Source organism: Hyla sarda, chromosome 5 (genome assembly GCF_029499605.1).
Source record: "Hyla sarda isolate aHylSar1 chromosome 5, aHylSar1.hap1, whole genome shotgun sequence".
Classification (NCBI taxonomy): domain Eukaryota; kingdom Metazoa; phylum Chordata; class Amphibia; order Anura; family Hylidae; genus Hyla; species Hyla sarda.
Window position 1 is genome coordinate 94612711 of NC_079193.1, and position 19671 is coordinate 94632381.

A 19671-nucleotide genomic window follows, 5' to 3' on the forward strand; every position below is an offset into this window, starting at 1 on the left:
AACAGATTTGTAAATTACTTCTATTAAAAAAATCTTAATCCTTCCAGTACTTATTTGCTGATGAATACTACAGAGGAAATGGTTTTCTTTTTGGAACACAGAACTCTCTGCAGACATCATGACCACAGTGCTCTCTGCTGACATCTCTGTCCATTTTAAGAACTGTCCAGAGTAGGAGAACATCCCCATAGCAAACATATGCTGCTCTGGACAGTTCCTAAAATGGACAGATATGTCAGCAGAGAGCACTGTGGTCATGATGTCAGCAGAGAGCTCTGTGTTAAAAAAAGAAAACCATTTCCTCTGTAGTATACATACCCTAAAAAGTACTGGAAAGATTAAGATTTTTTAATAGAAGTAATTTACAAATCTGTTTTATTTTCTGGCACCAGTTGATAAAAAAAAAAAAAGTTTTCCACGGGAGTACCCCTTTAAAGCTATAAAGTGGCTTCTCACTCGTTCTTCAAATAATCTTTTTGCTGTTTTTCCATGATACATCAGGCTTTAGTTTCTTTTTGCCATTTGCCGTTTTGTCATATAAGGAAAATGTAAAAAATAAAACAGAAATAAGTGTCTTGTTTTTCATTTTGTAGTTCTTCCACCCCCCCCCCCCCCCCCATTAATAACATGTCACACTAAAATAATATTTTCAATTGCCTGCCCTATTGTGGACATTACTATATAGGGAGCATAGTTTGAGCTGATTTTTGTTTACAGTATTTTTATTTTCATATTTTTCACTTTTACAAATACAGCTCTGAAATTAAATATGGAATCCTATTTTCTCTTAAATCAGCTTCTCTACATTTATGGCAGCCATTCCATTATAGTGTCTGGCACAACTGATTCTACTTTATGAGGTGCAGATTAGGGGGGAAATCTATCAAAACCTGTGTAGAGGAAGAGTGGTGCCAATCAGGTTGCTTCTTTCAGTTTTCACAAGCCTCTTAAAAAATGAAAGAAGCAATCTGATTGATTGCTATGGACCACTGCACCACTCTTCCTCTACACAGGTTTTGATAAATCTCCCCTTAGGTGATTACCTGAGCCAAATCCAATTTAGGAGGAAAAGTATAAGAAACACTATGGTAGTCTTCACTATTCAACTGCAATAGGACAAACTGGAGGGCAAAAACAGTGCATGGTAATTAAAATACATAAAAAATAAGTCTTCAGCATGACAAAACATTTGAAAAGAAAATATTTAAGTGAGAATAAGAAAGGCCCGATTCTGGCTTGATTGACCAAGGGACATGGTGCGCATCAGATTGTTTCTATTCAAAAAATTTTAAAGACAGAGGTTCATTAGGGACAACAAAACTACTGACTGGTAGAGAGCAAAAATGACTGTCCACAGACTGAAATGCCTGTTAAGTAAATTAAATATGACTCAAACACCAAAGGATAACATCAGGCAACTTACAAAAAGAATGGCAAACAGAAGCTGAGTTGAAGTATATGGAGAAATGATGGTGACACTAAGGGTAGGGTCACACACAGCGCATATCCAGTGTATTTGAGAAATCTGCCGGGCAGCAGAAAATACGCTGCATGTGCTGTAGGAGCAGACACACAGGGCTTCCCCACAGCCCCATGTGTGCAATAAGGTTTGTAGATGGGCTGCACGTCACAGTTAAGTTGGTGTGCTCAGCCCGCCTCTGAACCACACTGCACACACGGGGCTGAGGTGGGGAAAGCCTTGTGTGTCTGCTCCTAGCGCATACACAGCATATTTCCCACTGCCTTACAGTTTTCTTGCTGCATCAAATAAACGGGATATGCGCTGTGTGTAACACTTCCTTAATAATGCATACAGTTTTTTAGCTCACTCAGGCATCTTCAGTGCTCCTACACAAATGAATGGAGGCTGTGCCGTCTACAGCATGTGCTCTCCTCGAGGGCTGGGGCACCATTCTGGAGATTGCAGGTGGTCCCAGGGATCAGATCATGACACCCCAACAATGGATATATCCAATAATGGATATTTTTTACTGGACAGTCCCATTAACTACATTTAAGAAAAGGTATGGATGGAAGCATCTGCAGGCTTAACCTCTTAATGACTACGGACGTTAATGTACGTCCTGGTGCAGCGGTACTTAGCGCACCAAGACGTTCATTCACGTACTGTGTATGACGGCGAGCATCAGAGTGGTGCTCGCGTCATACACTGCAGGTCCCGGCTTCTATCAGCAGCTGGAGACCCGCCGGTAATGGCGGACATCCGCGATCGCGCGGATGTCCACCATTAACCTCTCAGACGCCGTGATCAATACAGATCACGGCATCTGCGGCAATGCGCATGTTAAAATAGATGATCGCCCGCAGTGCTGCCGTGGAGATCCGATCATCTGTCTCCCGGCGTCTTCTGCTCTGGTTTGAGATCGAGTAGACCAAAGCAGAAGATCGTGTAACTAAATATGTGGCACAGTACCCCTTTAAAATATAACTTTTATTAAGATCCTTAGACAATAAAATAATTTGCGACCACCAATTAAGTCTGTAGGGTGGGTATCAGGGCACAAAAGTAATATAGATATGAAAACAAAGTATATCACTCAAAACAGGCCAAGATGTATCAAGAAAAAATCCATATGTAGATCACCACCTAAATATATGAAGTGATACGTCACAACTCTATGACCTGCACACAAGTACCATTATATGCATAAAGCCAATACAAAAATACTGTATATATATAGATACAACATAGGCATATATGGTTTAAATCACTTACAATTCTCCGCCAATAGTAGCAGGACAGACTGGTCGTTTGAGGACAGTTGAAGGGTGTATTCTGTTGGAATGATGGTATAAATATATAAACCACACAACAATAATACTATCCCTATAATACCAATTCTACAATTGCCCTACCTAACAGTGAAGGATGAGCCCCCACTTCAACCGTTGACTGTCCGCTATATCGCCCTAGGTAGCCCTATTCAATGATAGGATCCCTAATGATGATGCATCACCACTTGCAGACTACAGATAAAAGAAGAAGACTAGGTTTTTACCTTTTGTTATTACTAATATGATTTTGAGCACATTATTGCATTGTCTTTTATCTGTAGTCTGTAAGTGGTGATGCATCTTCATTTGGGATCCTATCATTGAATATGGCTACCTAGGGCCATATAGCGGACAGTCAACGGTTGAAGTGGGGGCTCATCCTCCACTGTTAGGCATGGCAATTGTAGGATTGGTATTATAGGGATAGTATTACTGTTGTGTGGTTTATATCTTTATGCCATCATTCCAACAGAATACACCCTTCAACTGTCCTCAGCCGACCAGTCTGTCCTGCTACTATTGGCGGAGAACTGTAAGTGATTTAAACCATATATGCCTATGTTGTATCTATATATACGGTATTTTTGCATTGGCTTTATGCATATAATGGTACTTGTGTGCAGGTCACAGAGTTGTGATGCATCACTTCATATATTTAGGTTGTGACCTACATATGGATTTTTTCTTGTTACATCTTGCTACGCCTTTGCTACGTCGCTACGCTTTTGCGTAATATACTTTGTTCTCATATCTATATTACTTTTGTGCCCTGATACAAACCCTACAGACTTAATTGGTGGTCTCATTGGTCGCAAATTATTTTATTGTCTAAGGATCTTAATAAAAGTTATATTTTAAAGGGGTACTGTGCCACATATTTAGTTACACGATAAGTTTCCTTACCCTTAATTATAATTTGTTCTGATTAGCCAAAGCAGAAGATCGCCGATAGCACTGATCAGTGCTATGCCCTATGCATAGCACTGAACAGTATGAGCAATCAATTGATTGCAATTCAAAGTCCCCTATGGGGACATAAAAAGTGTAAAAATGTAAAAATAAAAGTAAAAATATCCCCTCCCCCAATAAAAACTAAAATTGTCCCTTTTTCCCATTTTACACACAAAAAGCGTAAAAATTTTGGTTGGTATCACCGCATGCGTAAATGTCCAAACTATCAAAATATGTTTATGATCCTGATTTGTTGAACGCCGTAAAAGTAAAAAATAAAAAAAAGTCCAAAAGTGCTGCTTTTTTGTCACATTTTATAATTTTTTTTTATATAAAAAGTGATCTAACAGTTTTATATATGCAAATGTGGTATCAATAAAATGTACAGATGACAATGCAAAAAAGAAGCCCTCATACCACCCCATATACGGAAAAACGAAAAAGTTATAGGTGGTCAAAATAGGGCAATTTTATATTACTGATTTTGTACAAAAAGTTTGAGATTTATTTAAGCGGTACACAAAATAGAAAAAGTATCTAGCCATGGGTATCATTTTAATAGTATTGCCCCATAGAATAAAGGACACGTGTTAATTTTACCGTAAAGTGTACAGTGTGAAAACAAAACCCTCCAAAGTGTGCAAAATTTTGGTTTTCATTTAAATTTCCTCCCTAAAAAAAATTATTCTTTGGGTTCGTCATATATCTTTTAGTAAAATGAGAGGTTTCATTACAAAGTACAATTGCTCATGAAAAAAACAAGCCCATATAGGGGTCTGTAGATGGAAATAAAAAAGAGTAATGGATTTTAGAAGGCGAGGAGGAAAAAACGAAAATGCAAAAATAAAATTGGCCTGGTCCTTAAAGGGGTACTCCGCCCCTAGACATCTTATCCCCTATCCAAAGGATAGGGGATAAGATGTCAGATCGCCACTGTCCCGCTGCTGAGGACCCCCGGGAAGCGCCGCTGCGGCACCTCGCCATCATTACTGCACAGAGTGAGTTTGATCTGCACGTAATGACGGGCAATACAGGGGCCAGAGCATCGTTACGTCACGGCTCCACCCCTCATGACGTCACGGCCCGCCCCCTCAATACAAGTCTATGGGAGGGGGCGTGGCGGTCGCCACGCCCCCTGCCATAGACTTGCATTAAGGGGACGGGCCGTGATGTCACGAGGGGCGGGGCCATGACGTCACGCTGCTCCATCCCCTGTATCGCCCTTCATTACATGAAGAGCGAACTCGCTCTGTGGAGTAATGATAGCGCAGTGCCGCAGCGGCGATCCCGGGGCTCCCCAGCAGCGGGACCGCAGCGATTTGACATCTTATCCCCTATCCTTTGGATAGGGGGATAAAATGTCTAGGGGCGGAGTACCCCTTTAAGGTCAAAATGGGCTTGGTCCTTAAGGGGTTAAAGGGGTATTCCCCTGGAAAACATTTATTTTTTAAATCAACTGGTGCCAGAAAGTTAAGCAGATTTGTAAATTACTTCTATTTAAAATACTTAATCTTTCCAGTAGTTATCAGCTGCTGTTTAGTACAGAAGAAGTTCTTTTCTTTTTGAATTTCCTTTCTGTCTGACCACAGTGCTCTATGCTGACACCACTGTCCATGTCAGGAACTGTCCAGAGCAGGATAGGTTTGCCACGGAGATTTGCTCCTACTCTGGACAGTTCCTGACATAGAGGTGTCATCAGAGAGCCCTGTAGCCAGACAGAAAAGAAATTCAAAAAGAAAAGAACTTCCTATGTAGTATACAGTAGCTGATACTACAAAGGAATTACTGGAAAGGTTAAGATTTTTATATAGAAGTAATTTACAAATCTGTTTTACTTTCTGACACCAGTTGATCTGAAAAAAAAAAAATTGCTTTCCACCGGAGTACCCCTTTAATGTGAGTCTATTATGAAAGCAGACACAATACATGGTGGTACAATAAAAGCATACAATACAATGTGGTACAATAAAAGCATTACTGTTATTTGAAAGACTTTTAGACATGTCACACAGATTTGCCAAAAGTTATCGGTCAGAGTTTCGGTGCACAGACCCCTTCAATCGCTAGATAAAGCCAGAAGCGTATGGCTGTGTGCTTCACTCCCTAGCTTGGTGCTCTGCTTAATCCATCTCATTATACGTCTATAGAGACTGTTCCCTGCAATGAGACTTATTCAAGTGAAGCACACAGCTGAAAGCTTCTCCTGGATAGATCTAGAGATCAGTGGGGGTCTCAGCATTGATAGCCCGACGGATCAAAACTTTTCACATGTCTATATGATCTGTCAACTGTTCTTTGAGTGACAATAACAATTTAAGAATGTCACTGTGGCTTAAGTTTCAACATAATATTGCCATACAGCTAAAAGCTGTAAAAGTTGTTAATGTAAAAGATTTTTCTTTTTGACATCCAGATATCAGAATATGTGATAAATCGTGCCTATAAAGCTGTTCTAAACCCTTTCATTATAATTGTTTATTAATAATGTAATATTTGGTTGTAATAGGTCTTCAGAATAAAGTGTCTATATGTATTCTCAAGATTCCTGTTACATTCTGATTTTCCCGTATTCTTGGATCTGGTTTTCATGCTAGAACAATAGTGAAGGCTGTCATTATATTTTATTACATTTTAAAGAGAGTCATAGAAGTTCAGCTCCAAAAGGTTGAAGTTGCATGGGGTGATATTTAATTGCTTGTTACATTTATTCTACAGAAAAATACAGAAGCAGAGGAAAAGCAGGGTCACATTTTGAGGCAGCAAGGAGACGAAGTCGGGCTGTCCTTTATCACATCTCCGGTCACCTACAAAGGAGAGAAAAGAACAAATTAAAACTTAATAAAGTAAGAACTCAATATTTATATTGTGCTACACGCTAGGGCAAGAGAGGATAAACTGCACAAACAAAGAGCTTTTCATTATTATTGGCACATTCTGTTACTACATCAGTGGGTTGAGAACACAAGTAAAATAATAAGTAGCTTCATAAAGACATCATGGGTGCCAGTGACCTACACTACTGGAAAGATTTTAATCCCCATCCACCCCTTCCACAGGTTTGCCTACAGGGGGCCCTAAAGCAAAGATTTTCATAGGACCCCCAGGTTTGGCATCCATCACTGTAATGCCAGTTATTTTTTGCTTTATTCTTCAAATACTATTCATGTGCCAATTCCTGCAGTTCCTCTGGAGAAAGTTGACCCTACACTGGCTCTTGCAACCTATAGTAAAGGGCGTAGGACCAATCAGGGTACTATCTCATTATTCCAAGTGCCTTATAGCAGCCATAAAGTCTCCTCTATAGTATTTAGGCAGTACAAATCCCTGTATTTCAACAGTGATATATGTATATATATATATATATATATATATATATATATATATATATATATATATTGATGATGGGTTTTCCATGTGTGAGGGGGAAGACTGATTTCTCTCTACATATTTCTTTCGCTTAACTTCTTCTTCCTCTAGACGGGTAATCATCGTCTGAACAATAATTAATGCTAAAGACAGCTCAGAAGGTACTGCTAGAAGACACATACCTCATATTACGTTAGGTCATTGCTATATCAGTTTTTGCATTATAATGAAGTAGGTATTAAAAGTAATACATTTTTTATCTTGACAATATATTTATGCAAAATATGTCAGTGACATTAAATTATTGTGACATGTCTTACTGTGTTTCTGACACTAGTTTCACAATGAAAGGCCTGCACATTGCAATAAGAATGTTGAAGGGTCTGTTAGTATCTTAGATTTCAGAAATGTTTTCGAGATGCCAGTATTTCTTTCAATGTGTTGCTGTGTAATTAAGATTAAATTGTTTATTGGGTTTAATGAAGGGAAGTATGACTATCTAGATAATGCATTGTGTTGACATCTGCTTCTACAAGAAAGTAGAAAATAACAATAAGCAGTCAGTAACAGCTCTAGCGGGAGCCTTTGCAGTCCATTTGACAATTTCATACCAACACACATACAATCTTAAGCACAATGCCCATAGGCTAAATGCTTGGAACTTGGCACTCAGCTGTCATAACTGTGTTTGTATCTTCCAGTGCAGGAAATGAAGCTGATTATTATTTGGTGACTGAGCCCCATAGCTGAGCAGTGTTTGTCAACCCCTGCCTTATCCTTAAGGATTTGTTTGTGCTAGCTTTCACAAATTTTCCTGTCTACATAGCAACAATTAATATATATGTATATATATATATATATATATATAAAACATTTTTTATTATATCTTTTTATGTGACAGCGCTGAAAAAATTATGTTCTGTTACAATATAAAGTAGTGAGTGCACAGCCTGTATAACAGTGTTTAATGTTGTGTTCCCTCTAAATAACTCAACACAAAAATAACTCAACAAAAGTACACCCCTAGGTGGAAATGTCCAAATAAGGCACAATGAACCATTTTACCTCCCTCATGTAATGTGACTCAATAGTGTTACAAGGTCTAAGGAGTGCATGGGGAGCAGGTGTCTTAAATATGGTGTTCTCACGCTTACACTCTTTAATACTGAACACTGAAGGTTCAAAATGACACCTCATGGCAAATAACTCTCTGAGGATCTGGATAAAGTGTTGCTCAACATAAAAATGGCATAGGCTATGAGAAGATTGCCAACATCCTGCAATTGAGCTGCAGTACAGCGGTTTCACAGGACAGGTTCCTCTCAGAACAGGCCTTGCCATGGTGGACCAAAAAAGTTGAGTGCACATGCTCAGCATCATATCCAGAGGTTGTCTTTGGGAAATAGACGTATGAGTGCTGGCAGCCTTTCTGCAGAGGTTGAAGGGGTTTGGAGTCAGTCTGTCAATGATCAGACCATAAGCTGCACACCTCATCAAATTGGTCTGCATGGCTGTTGCCTCAGAAGAAAGCCTCTTCCAAAGATGATGCACAAGAAAGCCTGTAAACCGTTTGCTGAAGAAGACTAAGGACATGGACAACTGGAACCATGTCCTGCGGTCAGATGAGACCAAGATAAACTTATCTGGTTTAGATGGTGTCAAAGGTGTGTGCTGGAAACCAGGTGAGGAACACAAGTGTGTCTTGCCTACAGTCAAGCATAGTGGTGGAATTTTCATTGTCTGAGCCTGCATGAATGCTGCTTGCACTGGGGAGCTACAGTTCATTGAGGGAACCATGAATATCAACATGTACTGTAACATAAAGAAGCAGAGTATGATCCCCTCCCGTTGGGAGACTGGGAAGTATTCCAATATGATAACAACCCCAAACACCCCGCCAAGATGACCACTGCCTTGTTAAAGCTGAGGGTAAAGGTGATAAACTGGCCAAGCATGTCTTCAGACCTAAACTCTATTAAGCATCTGTGGGGCATCTTCAAATGGAAGGTGGGGGAGCACAAGGTCTCTAACATCAAAGAGAGGTGAAAGAAGACTCCAGTGGCAACCAGTGAAGCTCTGGTGAACTCCATGCCCAAGAGGCTTAAAGGCAGTGCTGGAAAACAATGGTGGCCCACATAACATTGACACTTTGGGCCCAGTTTGGACATTTCCACTTAGAGGTGTACTCACTTTTGTTGCCAAGCTTTAGACATTAATGGCTGTGTATTGAGTTATTTTGAAGGGACACAACTTTAAACACTGTTATACAGGCTGTGCACTCACTGTCTTAGACTAAATGACGCATAAAAAGTAGATCTCCTTACTGGATGTGCTGTGTTGTGCTGAGGGCTCAACATCCTGACTTGCCTACAGACTCCCTATGCAGGTCTACAAAACGGGTTTGTAGACCCCCATTAGACAACAATGCCCAGGTTCGGCTGCTACCTCAGTGCCCCCTTTACCTACACCTCTGCATCCATTCTTGAAGTGAACAGATTATGACATCAGAAGAACAAAGCAGGCTCTATTTAACTGGGATATTAAAAATTAATAGGCAGAGATACACCAGAACTGGATAGATGAACATTGCAATAATGTCAACAGTTAAATCAATATAGACATGCAGATCAGTGTCACAATGTCAAGCTAGTTGTAATAGTGCAAATAAATGTCTCCTGCAACATGCAAAACACCAAAAACTTTAAAACAAATTGAGAACCACTTTAGTGTCATAGACTTCTTGTGTATTTCTGCTGGCTGTGCATGTTTCTTTCAGACCATAATCAATCTATCTTTTAGTAGCTGTAGCCAGCAGAATAATGCAATATGTCACAAACTGAATCTTAGGCTGGTTCATGGAACATAATAGTTCAACGTACACCAATGACCTGTAAAGTCAATAGAGTGCACCTGACAAAACAAAAGATTTGCACCACAGATGTGCAGCTAACATATCCGAGGCTAGTGCATGACACTATCAGGTCAACAGAATATTTAAAGAAAATTAATTCATGGCGCAAAGAACTATTCTGAGAGAAAAGGTGCTAGGAACATGAACTGAACAAAGTAAGGGCATATCTTCAGCTGATGTCCTTGGTACAAAGGTCAACAGGAGTCTCATGCAGCTTGCACAAAATGGCCTTTTAAAGCATTTTATGTTGAACATGCTGCCTTATCTGCTGAAGTAGCTGAACAAATTATATACACAATTTTCCTATAAAAACTGTGCATATGTCTAAGATGGGATAAATTAGACAGTCTAGTCAAAACATCTCCAAAATAGCAGGTCTTGTGGGGTTTATCACATGTGCAGTGATTATCAATTACCAAAACCGGACCAAGGGCCATCCCATAGACTAGCACCAGTGTCATGGTACCAGTCATGGTTCATTGATATACATGGGGAAGGAAGGCTAGCCCTGTTGGTCCAATTCCACAGTTGTTTCTGCTGCCTTACATACTTTACCTTGCATATGGCACCATGAAAAGAGGAACAGGAGCACTAAACAGTAAGCCAGTTATGAGTTATGCATCCCTGCCTTACTGTGAGTAGCATTGCTGATCCAGGCACTCTGTGCCAAACCAAGGGAAAATGTCCCCCACACATAAGACAGTGATGCTTTATATATTGCTGGTATACTGTATTTGGTTACTGTCACAGGGTGCCCTGGGAACGAGTAGAGGGTAGCTTAGGGCAGCACAGAAACTACTTAATTATCAGCAATGAATATACCTCACTAGTCATGTATACAACTTTATGGAAACTATATGGAGCTGTTGCACTGGTGTGATGCAGCATTGTGGCAGCATGGGGAATATCTACTTTGAAGGGGTTTCATTTCATTCACATCTCTGAATAAGAGCACACCTACACATTGGGGAGAGGGGGGGGGGGATCGATCGAAACAAGTGTTTCACATGCCTCTCTGAATCAATACCCCATCAGCAGAGGAGTTCACTGGGTATCTAAATATTTTTTGCCATTTTTTTTTGTAGCGATAATTCCCCCATTTAATCTCAGTAGCTCACCCTAAGGACATTCTCTGCCTATTTTTAACCAATTTGGGATATGTTGATAATGATCAATATTTATTAACTATGTATTAGGGATTTTAGAGTGTGTTTAAATAAAGCTAGCAAAAATTACCATGGGGCAACATTCTATAATATTCATTTCACAGTTAATGTATACAGCTATCTTATTCTTTGTTCTCCTTTTTTTTGCAGAATGTTTTTGTAGATAAACCAGCAATTCCTGAATATAAAGTTTCAGATGCAAAAAAAACAAAGTTCATAATTTTACATTTTAGCACTTTTAAAGCTGCCTGGGACTGGCTTATATTATTAGCAACGTTTTATGTTGCTGTTACTGTACCTTACAATGTATCCTTTGTAGACAACGATGATCTTTCATCAACAAGAAGCACAACTGTTAGTGATATATCAGTGGAAATTCTTTTTATTATAGGTAAGATCTTCTTTTCTTTGACCAAGCATGTTTGCTGTATGTTTTGCTCTAATATAAAATGTGATTTCAAGAAAAGCAATTTTAAAGTAAAAAAAAATAAATAAATAACAACTAAAGATTTTATTACTTATATTAAAGCAATACATTTTGTATTTCTCTTTTTTATGTTGCTCATTATACTTATGTTGTGTAAGCGCTACTCATTTATTAATATATCTTTATCACAGTCAGGTGCAGGGAGTATGTGGAAAAAAGAGGGAACAGAGATGGTGGCCTGATTGTGCCGTTACCTTTTTACAATTGCATGTATGTCGCGAAAAATAAGAGAGAAAATGCTCACTGTTTAGAGTTGTGCGATGTTCATGCACAACTTGGAGATGCGCTTTGGGTGCCTTGTGGCGAGGATCTGAGAACCGCTGTTCGTCTGTACCGCTGGCAGCGGTCAGATATGCAGGCTGGGGGCAGGTTGCGGGTGACCCTGGCAAGGGATGAAACACAAAATCTGACTTATTCTTTAGCGCTATTTATTTTCCAATGTACAAGGTATATATGGGCAATATCAGTTATGCAGTTTTTTGGTGCACAAGATAACACGTTTCCAGAAGGGATTCCTCTCTTTGCCAGGTCTGTTATTGCTGTATGGAGTGTGTATTTATGCAGATGGCGCGTAACTGAGGTCACTGGGGGCTGGTCTTATGATGTCAGTTCCTGTGACCTCGGGGAGGGATTTGCTGGAGGCTTCAATAGGGTTTACCTATAACATAGAGGAATTTTTCCCATATAGGCCCGTTTGGGTCTACGGCAGTGCAAAATATTGGTTTTCATTTAAATTTCCTTCCTAAAAAAATATTTTTGGGATTTGCCGTACATTTTATGGTAACATGAGAGGTTTCATTACAAAGTACAATTGGTCCCGCAAAAAACAAGCCTTTATATGGGTCTGTAGATGGAAATATAAAAGAGTTATGAATTTTGTGAGTCGAGGAGGAAAAAACAAAAACACAAAGCTAAGCAACACAAAGCTAAGCAGCTCTGGGTATAGCAGAGAGCTGGATAGGAGACAGGAGTTTAAGGTTGGGAGGGGAGGTAGGTGAGCTGGTGCCTCTACATGTTAATGGAATGGTGAAACGGTGCATAGAGGTCACATTGCATTATCACATTAATAGGTAAGAGCGAAAGAGGAATGAGTTAAGAAAATGCCTCAGAGCTGCATTGTTAAGTGATTACATTATGAGTTCTGTGGCATCATTTAACCCATGTGGTTGGAGCGTTCCTAGACGGTAGATCCAGTACATCTCTTGCTTTTTTAGTCCTGAAAATCTGTCGCTTCTGTATGCTAGAATGTGGTTAATGGGATATATGATGATGGGGTTGACTGTGTCAGGGTGTTTTTCTGAGCAATGTTTGGAGAGGCTGTGAAGGGCGAATTTGCGTTTGATGTTGTTTCTGTGTTGATGGAGATGGAGGTGTATTTCTTGGGTTGTTCTACCAATGCACTGTTGGTTGCAGATGAATGTGATTAGGTAGAAAACATAGTTGGATTTACAGTTCAGGGGGGATTTGATGTTGAACATTTAATTTGTTGATTTGTTGAAGAATGTTTTCTGTTTGTGATTTATGGGGTGAAGCATAGAAACATAGAATGTGTGGGCAGATAAGAACCATTTGGTCCATCTAGTCTGCCCAATAATCTGAATCTTATCAATATTCTCTGTCCCTATCTCATATGAAGGACAGCCTTATGCTTATCCCATGCATGTTTAAACTCATTCACTGTATTTGCTGCAACCACTTCTGCCATAGGCGCACGGACCTGACATGGACCTTGCTAAGGAGCTCAGGAAGAAATGAAAAGGTCCAGCGCTTGACTCAGGAACAATTCTTTTATTGATACGCCAAGGTAGACATACAGGAACATGGTAAAAGTGACGCGTTTTGGCTTATACTAGAAAGCCTTAGTCATACAAAGGTAAAACACATAAATTTTTTCCTCTGGCAATAGACACCGCTTTCGAGATGATCCATTTCAGGAAACCCCGCTGTCTTAATCTGTTGCTAACAGCAACTGCTTCCATGGAGAAATCACTCTCCAATGTACAATTGCGGCATTTCGGGATCATCTGCCCTTCAGGTAAATTTTCAACTAAGTGTGCGGGGTGACAGGATGCCGCATGCAGAATAGAATTAACAGCCGTTTTCTTCAGGTTATAAAAAATTATATATAAAAGAAAGCCCCCAAAATGTATTTTTTTTTATAAGAAAAATATATAATCTATATAGCAGGAAAGTTTTTTTATCAAAAAAAAATCTCTAAATAAAATATAGAAAATTAACAGACAATTAAAGAAAAATAAATAAAAAATAGTGATGAAAAATATGACAAAAATAAATAATAAAGAATGATAAATAATAAAAAAGTATAGAAAAATAATATAATAATAAAAAAATAAAAATAATAATAAAAAAATATTAATAAAAAAAATTATCAATTAATCTCATTACACCCATAAGGGAAATATACCCATAGCAATCATATGTGGAGAGAGTTCTACCCCAGCCATATTGGGGGACACTGGAGCACCCTTCCCATCTTCATGGTAGGAGAGGAGCCGCGTCACGGGGGGGAACCGTGGCTGTCAAGCTAAAAAAGTCTTGACCAGTCTTGGACCCACCCTCACCCCAAACTTTTAGGGGGCACCCATTACGAACCTAATTCTATTTACTTATGGAGCAAATGAGACTGAAAGAGGGGGCGCCCCCTAAAAGTGTAACGTGTGACGCCCGGAAGAAGCCTCATTGGTGAAACGTTGGGTGAGATTGGTCTGGTGCACGTGTGTTACTCTGTGTACTGGTAACTATTTTTGTTTATTATATAATTTGTGCTTGGTACCTCTTGCGGTGACTTCCTTAGTTGTTTTACATACACCTACCCAAAATGTTCAGTTGATCATTATATCTATTGGGGGTTAGTTATTTCTATCTCCCTACACTATTTTATTGCTGTCATTTTCTTTTGGGCACTTGTTGTAGGTAATCTTTCATATTATTATTAGTGTTGCTTGCGAATATTCGCAATGCAAATTTTATTCGCGAATTAGCGAATATTCGCGAATATAGCACTATATATTCGCAATTCCGAATATTGTTTTTTTTTTGTTTGTTTTTTCACAGTGCACATCACAGTGATCATCCCTCTCTGCTTCCAGCTTGTGTGGTGTAAAGAAGGCTCTAATACTACTGTGTGAGACTGGCGTACAAATTTTCGCATATGCGAAAATTTACTAATTTTCGCTTATCTGAATTTCCGCTTATGCTAATTTTTGCATATGCTAATATACTCATATGCGAATTTTCACTTATGCAAATTTTCGCATATGCAAAATTTTTTCGCTTATGCGAAAATAAACGCGAATATTACGAATATGTGAATTTAGCTAATATATGATGAATATTCGTCCATATATTTGCGAAATATCGCGAATCCGAATATGGCCTATGCCGCTCAACACTAATTATTATAGTCACATTTATGGTAGCAATTGAGTCCCACTGGACCACCCTTTATTTTCTGTGCCTCTGTGGCCACCGATGTGCAGCTGTGTCTGCAACCTATATATGTATATTACTTGATTTTAAATGTGTGTATTTGATTTTGTATTTATATGTCAATAAAATGTTGCTATTTTTCATTGTGGATCTACATACGCTTCTTTTTCTATGTATTTAATATGTTTTTGGGGTAGGATCTACGCACTTTTTTCAGGGGTCATAGTGTTTATCAAGTGTATAGAGAGGCCAGTAACATCTCTTCTTCCCCAAATTCTTTTTAACTAGGACAGAGCTTCATATATTCAACACTGAAGAGGTATTGGCTGATAAAGTCAATTCTGACCAATCTAAAAATACTTTCCCCTAACTGTCAATCTTAATAAGAAATTAGAATATGTCTGTGTAATTAAACAGAGAATATTGCAAATGAATATTAAGAGTGAGAGTTAGGGGAAAGTGTCTGTCAATTGGCCAGATATATAAATCTCTGCAAGTGTTCTAAATGGCAGAAAGATTTTCTATAGAAGAAGGAATGCTTCTGACCACTCCATGCTTTTTTTTTCTTCTACTGTGCGAGCAGCCGCCCCCAAATTAAAGGTCTCCTGTGCAACATAGACAAAAAATATAATAAAATCTTATTAAAATTATATATCACTTTTGTAGAATAGAGAACTGGCACTACTGACAGTAAAGTCCTTAGCTGATCCCAATAAGGATATTGCAGAATGTGACAGGACCAAACAATATTGAAGAAAAGAATAGGCTGCACTCACCACATAGATTGTCTTCTGTGCTTTATTCCAATTAAATCAGGGGGAACATTATAATTGGGCTAATTTCTGGGCAAAAATCAACGGACCCAATATTTTGATCAACATACTCAGTTGTCCTAAGGATAACAGCGCAACCTGCTTCATGAGCTGGTGAAGATCAACGGATTTGCCACCATGCTGTTGGATCAGGGTTTCCCGGTGGGGCAGATGCTACCAAAGGTTTTCTTGTTGAACCATTAAAACCCCACGTGATTTGGGTACAGACCGGGGGAATTCAGGTAATTTTGCTATCTATATGGAGATTTTTCTAGTAGACAAGGACCGAAAAATTGCGGCCTATTTTTTATGGAAACTGTGCCCACCAATTTATGATTTAAACTTTATAAATAATTGACCTTCTATCAGGAGCTTAACAAGAGCAGTTAGCGTAGCAAACCCTGTCATTGTAAAAGACCTAGAGGGAAGGGGTCTGTGAATTAAAACCTGTGCAGAAGAAAATGGGCGCAGTTGCCCATAGCAACCAAATTACCTCTTTAATTTAAAAAATTAAGCAATCTGATTGGTTCTATGGGCATCTGCACCATATTTTCTAATCACAGATTTTGATAAAGCTCCCACCTAAACCCTTTTCCTAGAGGTTCTAATGCTTTTGTTAAATTTCAACCCGATCTACATCAATCCTTGCACTTATTGCAGGAAAAGTATTGGGCTACATGTAACATCATAAAGGCCCCAATGTAGTAGGGCCCATAGGTCTCCTTTACCAATTAATGACAGAGTTAAACTAGTCATGTAAGAGACTATTTACCCATCTTCCTGTTCACAAACCCTCTTCCTCCTTGCCCCCACCTTGCCTTCGCATCGGGACATCACTGCAAATGCCAATTTTCCTTATCTGACATAAACCTTGGACTTCTCTGATCTTTTAGCACTTTATATAAGTCTTATGGAGTCACCTTTGCCCTTTTTCTCCGCTGCACAATTTCACCCTCAGATAACATGAAAAAATTTTACTATTTATCCCAATCTGACCATATGCCATAACAGGGTTTATCTTCTTTCTAATAATATCCTATCCTGTTCGGGGGATTTTCTCTTCACCTTGCCAGTTTCTCTATCAAGGCCATTAACTTTATTAAGGGGTACCCACAAACACTTCTCCATTAGATAGGGGATAAGCATATAGCACTTTAACATAAAGCCGCCATCATGAACCCATCATCAAACACCCCTGTTTGTTTTGCTCATCCATTACACTGCAGTTAGTTCTTCTCCTACTATGTCTCTCTTTACTAGCTGCAGGTATTACAATGCTGCATTTTCAGAAATTTGTGCAATAAACCAAATTAATTGTCTACTCGACATTAATCTAACTGGAGCTTATGGTTGTGCCAATTGACCTAAATATAGTACATATAGCATTGTATCCACATCAGTGCCCATGACTTCTTCAAAGACATATTATTAAAACATTTTCTTTTTACATATTTATTTTTTTAACATTTTTGTTTGATTGAATTATGATGCAGCATTGTAAAACATATAAACAACAAATAAACTGGTCATATTATAAAGGGCATTTGTCCAATTACAGGCAATGACAGGTAGCAAACATTCAGTTGAAGAGCAGAAAATCAACCAGTAGCTACATTACTAATAGATACTGCTAGACTGGCAATATAGCTGTAACTAGCATCCTGAATACCTAACTTCACTTTACTAATCTCCTGTCACCATATCAGCACACTTGCTTTGACTTGAAGAAATTGGACCAAATGGCAACTGTCCCCAACTACTTAAAAATACAAAAACAAAGCAAAACAGATATAGAACAGAGTCACCACCTCCCGTATATTCCCCGGTTCTAGAAAGCAGTGATCCTGAAGAGAAGGAAGCGCCATCATGCCCGAAAAAATAAAATAAATAGGGCTAAAAAAGTAAAGTGAAAATAAAAAAAAATTATGATTTAGTACGAAAACTAGAAAAATATATATGAAATACACTCCTCATTCATTTTTCATATTGAGCGTTGAATTTCTAGTCCCTGCCGGCTCCCGAAAATTGAAAGACAGAAAAAAAAATGCTAATTTTAGTTTTTAAACAGGGATCAATTTTTTTTTAATTTTTATTAGTAATGTATTTTAATATTGTGTTTAAGAAAGTCTGACTGTTCCATGATGGGAGCTGTAGTACCTGTACTAATACCTGTACTAATAGACAGATCGCAGCAGGTGTCACTCCTGACATCCGATGTGATTGTCTTTTCTATTGCAGAGATGGAGTGGCTTTCTCCTGCACTTGCATCTCTGCACTATACTTCGGCCGGCCAATGATGTGAATAGAATTCACATCACTTATTCATATTTTTTGCAGAGAGCTGGGATTGGCCAGATGGTTGCAGCATATCACAGCTCTCTGCGGGAAATATGAATAACAAGTATATATACGGCATATACTGTAGTAGTGGGACCAGAGAGGAGCGGCCGGCCGCATCTATACAATATACAGGACGATCGCATTGGGTGTCAGAAGTGACACCCGCTGCGATCTGTCTTTTAATGCAGGTACTACAGCTCCCAGCATCGAGTAGAGTGTGCTCCATGTTGGGAGCAGTAGTACCTGCAGTTGAGGACAGATCACAGCAGATGTTACTCCTGATCCCCTCTGCGATCCGATCGTCCTATCTATTGCAGAGATCTGAGCGCAGGAGGAAGCCTCTTGCATCTATACATTATACAGGATGATTGCAGTGGGTGTCGATAATGAAGAAATTCCTTATTTCTAGTCGAGTCAAAGTTCGGATTCGGTGCAAATCGAATTTTTCATGAAATATGGAATGAATTTGAGTTTGTCCGATTCAATTTGCTCATCTCTAATGGTGGTGATGAGTTCTTCGATTAAATGTGATGGTCCGTTCCATAACAGGAACAGATAATCCATTTAACGGCAGTATAGTAAGTCATGTTGTTGGAATAATGGTTGGGAAGTGATGAATATTTTTTTGAAAATCCCCATTACCAGATTTGCGTACGAAGGTGCCGCGCTTGTGCCCATTGCGGTGCCCCGTGTCGTATGTGGAATAATTCTGGTTGAGAATTATCTCCAAGCAGTGCAGTAAAAATTGTCGCTGTTTTTTTGGGATGGTGAGATCTTCTTCAAAGGATGAGTTTGATACAGTTCAGGCCAATGTTGAGCTGAGTATAACGCTGTGACATAACGCTGTGGTCACAAATGCAAGGTTTTCTTGCCATTGTATGGGACGGAGTAATTGGATTAGATCATCTGAACTTTTCAAATGGGGGGATTGAACGTAATCTTGTAAAATGAGGTCCAGGTAATGAGAAATTAGTAGTGACTATTGATTTTAGAAATGATAGGTCTGCCGGGACGGTTTTCTTGGTTTTTATGACAGGTAGGTGAATGGTCGGCACTGTAGTATTATGTCCGGTGCTCGTGGATGGTGGATAATGATAGAATCAGAAAATCCCGGCACTCGATGTAGATGAATAAATTCTCTTTTATTAATGCATGTAGCAAATAGAACGGACAATGCAGCATGCGTTCCGGCTACTGCCGTTTTCAACGGCACATTAAAACTCAACATAGTAGCTCTTTTTATACTCGTCATAGGCAGACAATTATTGTCACGATTCGGCTTCCAGGTAGTGGATCCTCTGTGTCAGCGAGGGATTGGCGTGGACCGTGCTAGTGGACCGGTTCTAAGAGGCTACTGGTTTTCACCAGAGCCCGCCGCAAAGCGGGATGGTC

The 19671-nt window shown here is 39.1% G+C and overlaps 1 protein-coding gene and 1 long non-coding RNA gene across 6 annotated transcripts in view; one reads left to right on the forward strand and one right to left on the reverse strand.

Moving 5' to 3' along the window:
* Positions 1 to 19671, forward strand: part of KCNH8 (potassium voltage-gated channel subfamily H member 8) — a 402862-nt gene that overhangs the window by 227089 nt on the left and 156102 nt on the right. For all 5 annotated transcript variants that reach the window (XM_056519948.1, XM_056519950.1, XM_056519949.1 and 2 more), the window contains exons 4-5: positions 6463 to 6590; positions 11341 to 11581. In XM_056519948.1, the coding sequence (XP_056375923.1) occupies positions 6463 to 6590; positions 11341 to 11581 (369 nt within the window). The remainder of the gene's footprint in view (positions 1 to 6462; positions 6591 to 11340; positions 11582 to 19671) is intronic.
* LOC130273340 (uncharacterized) lies at positions 6428 to 12190 on the reverse strand. Its single transcript, XR_008843961.1, has 3 exons — positions 11922 to 12190; positions 11489 to 11629; positions 6428 to 6551 (listed from the first exon to the last, which is right to left on the reverse strand). It is a non-coding gene; the product is annotated as an uncharacterized LOC130273340 (long non-coding RNA).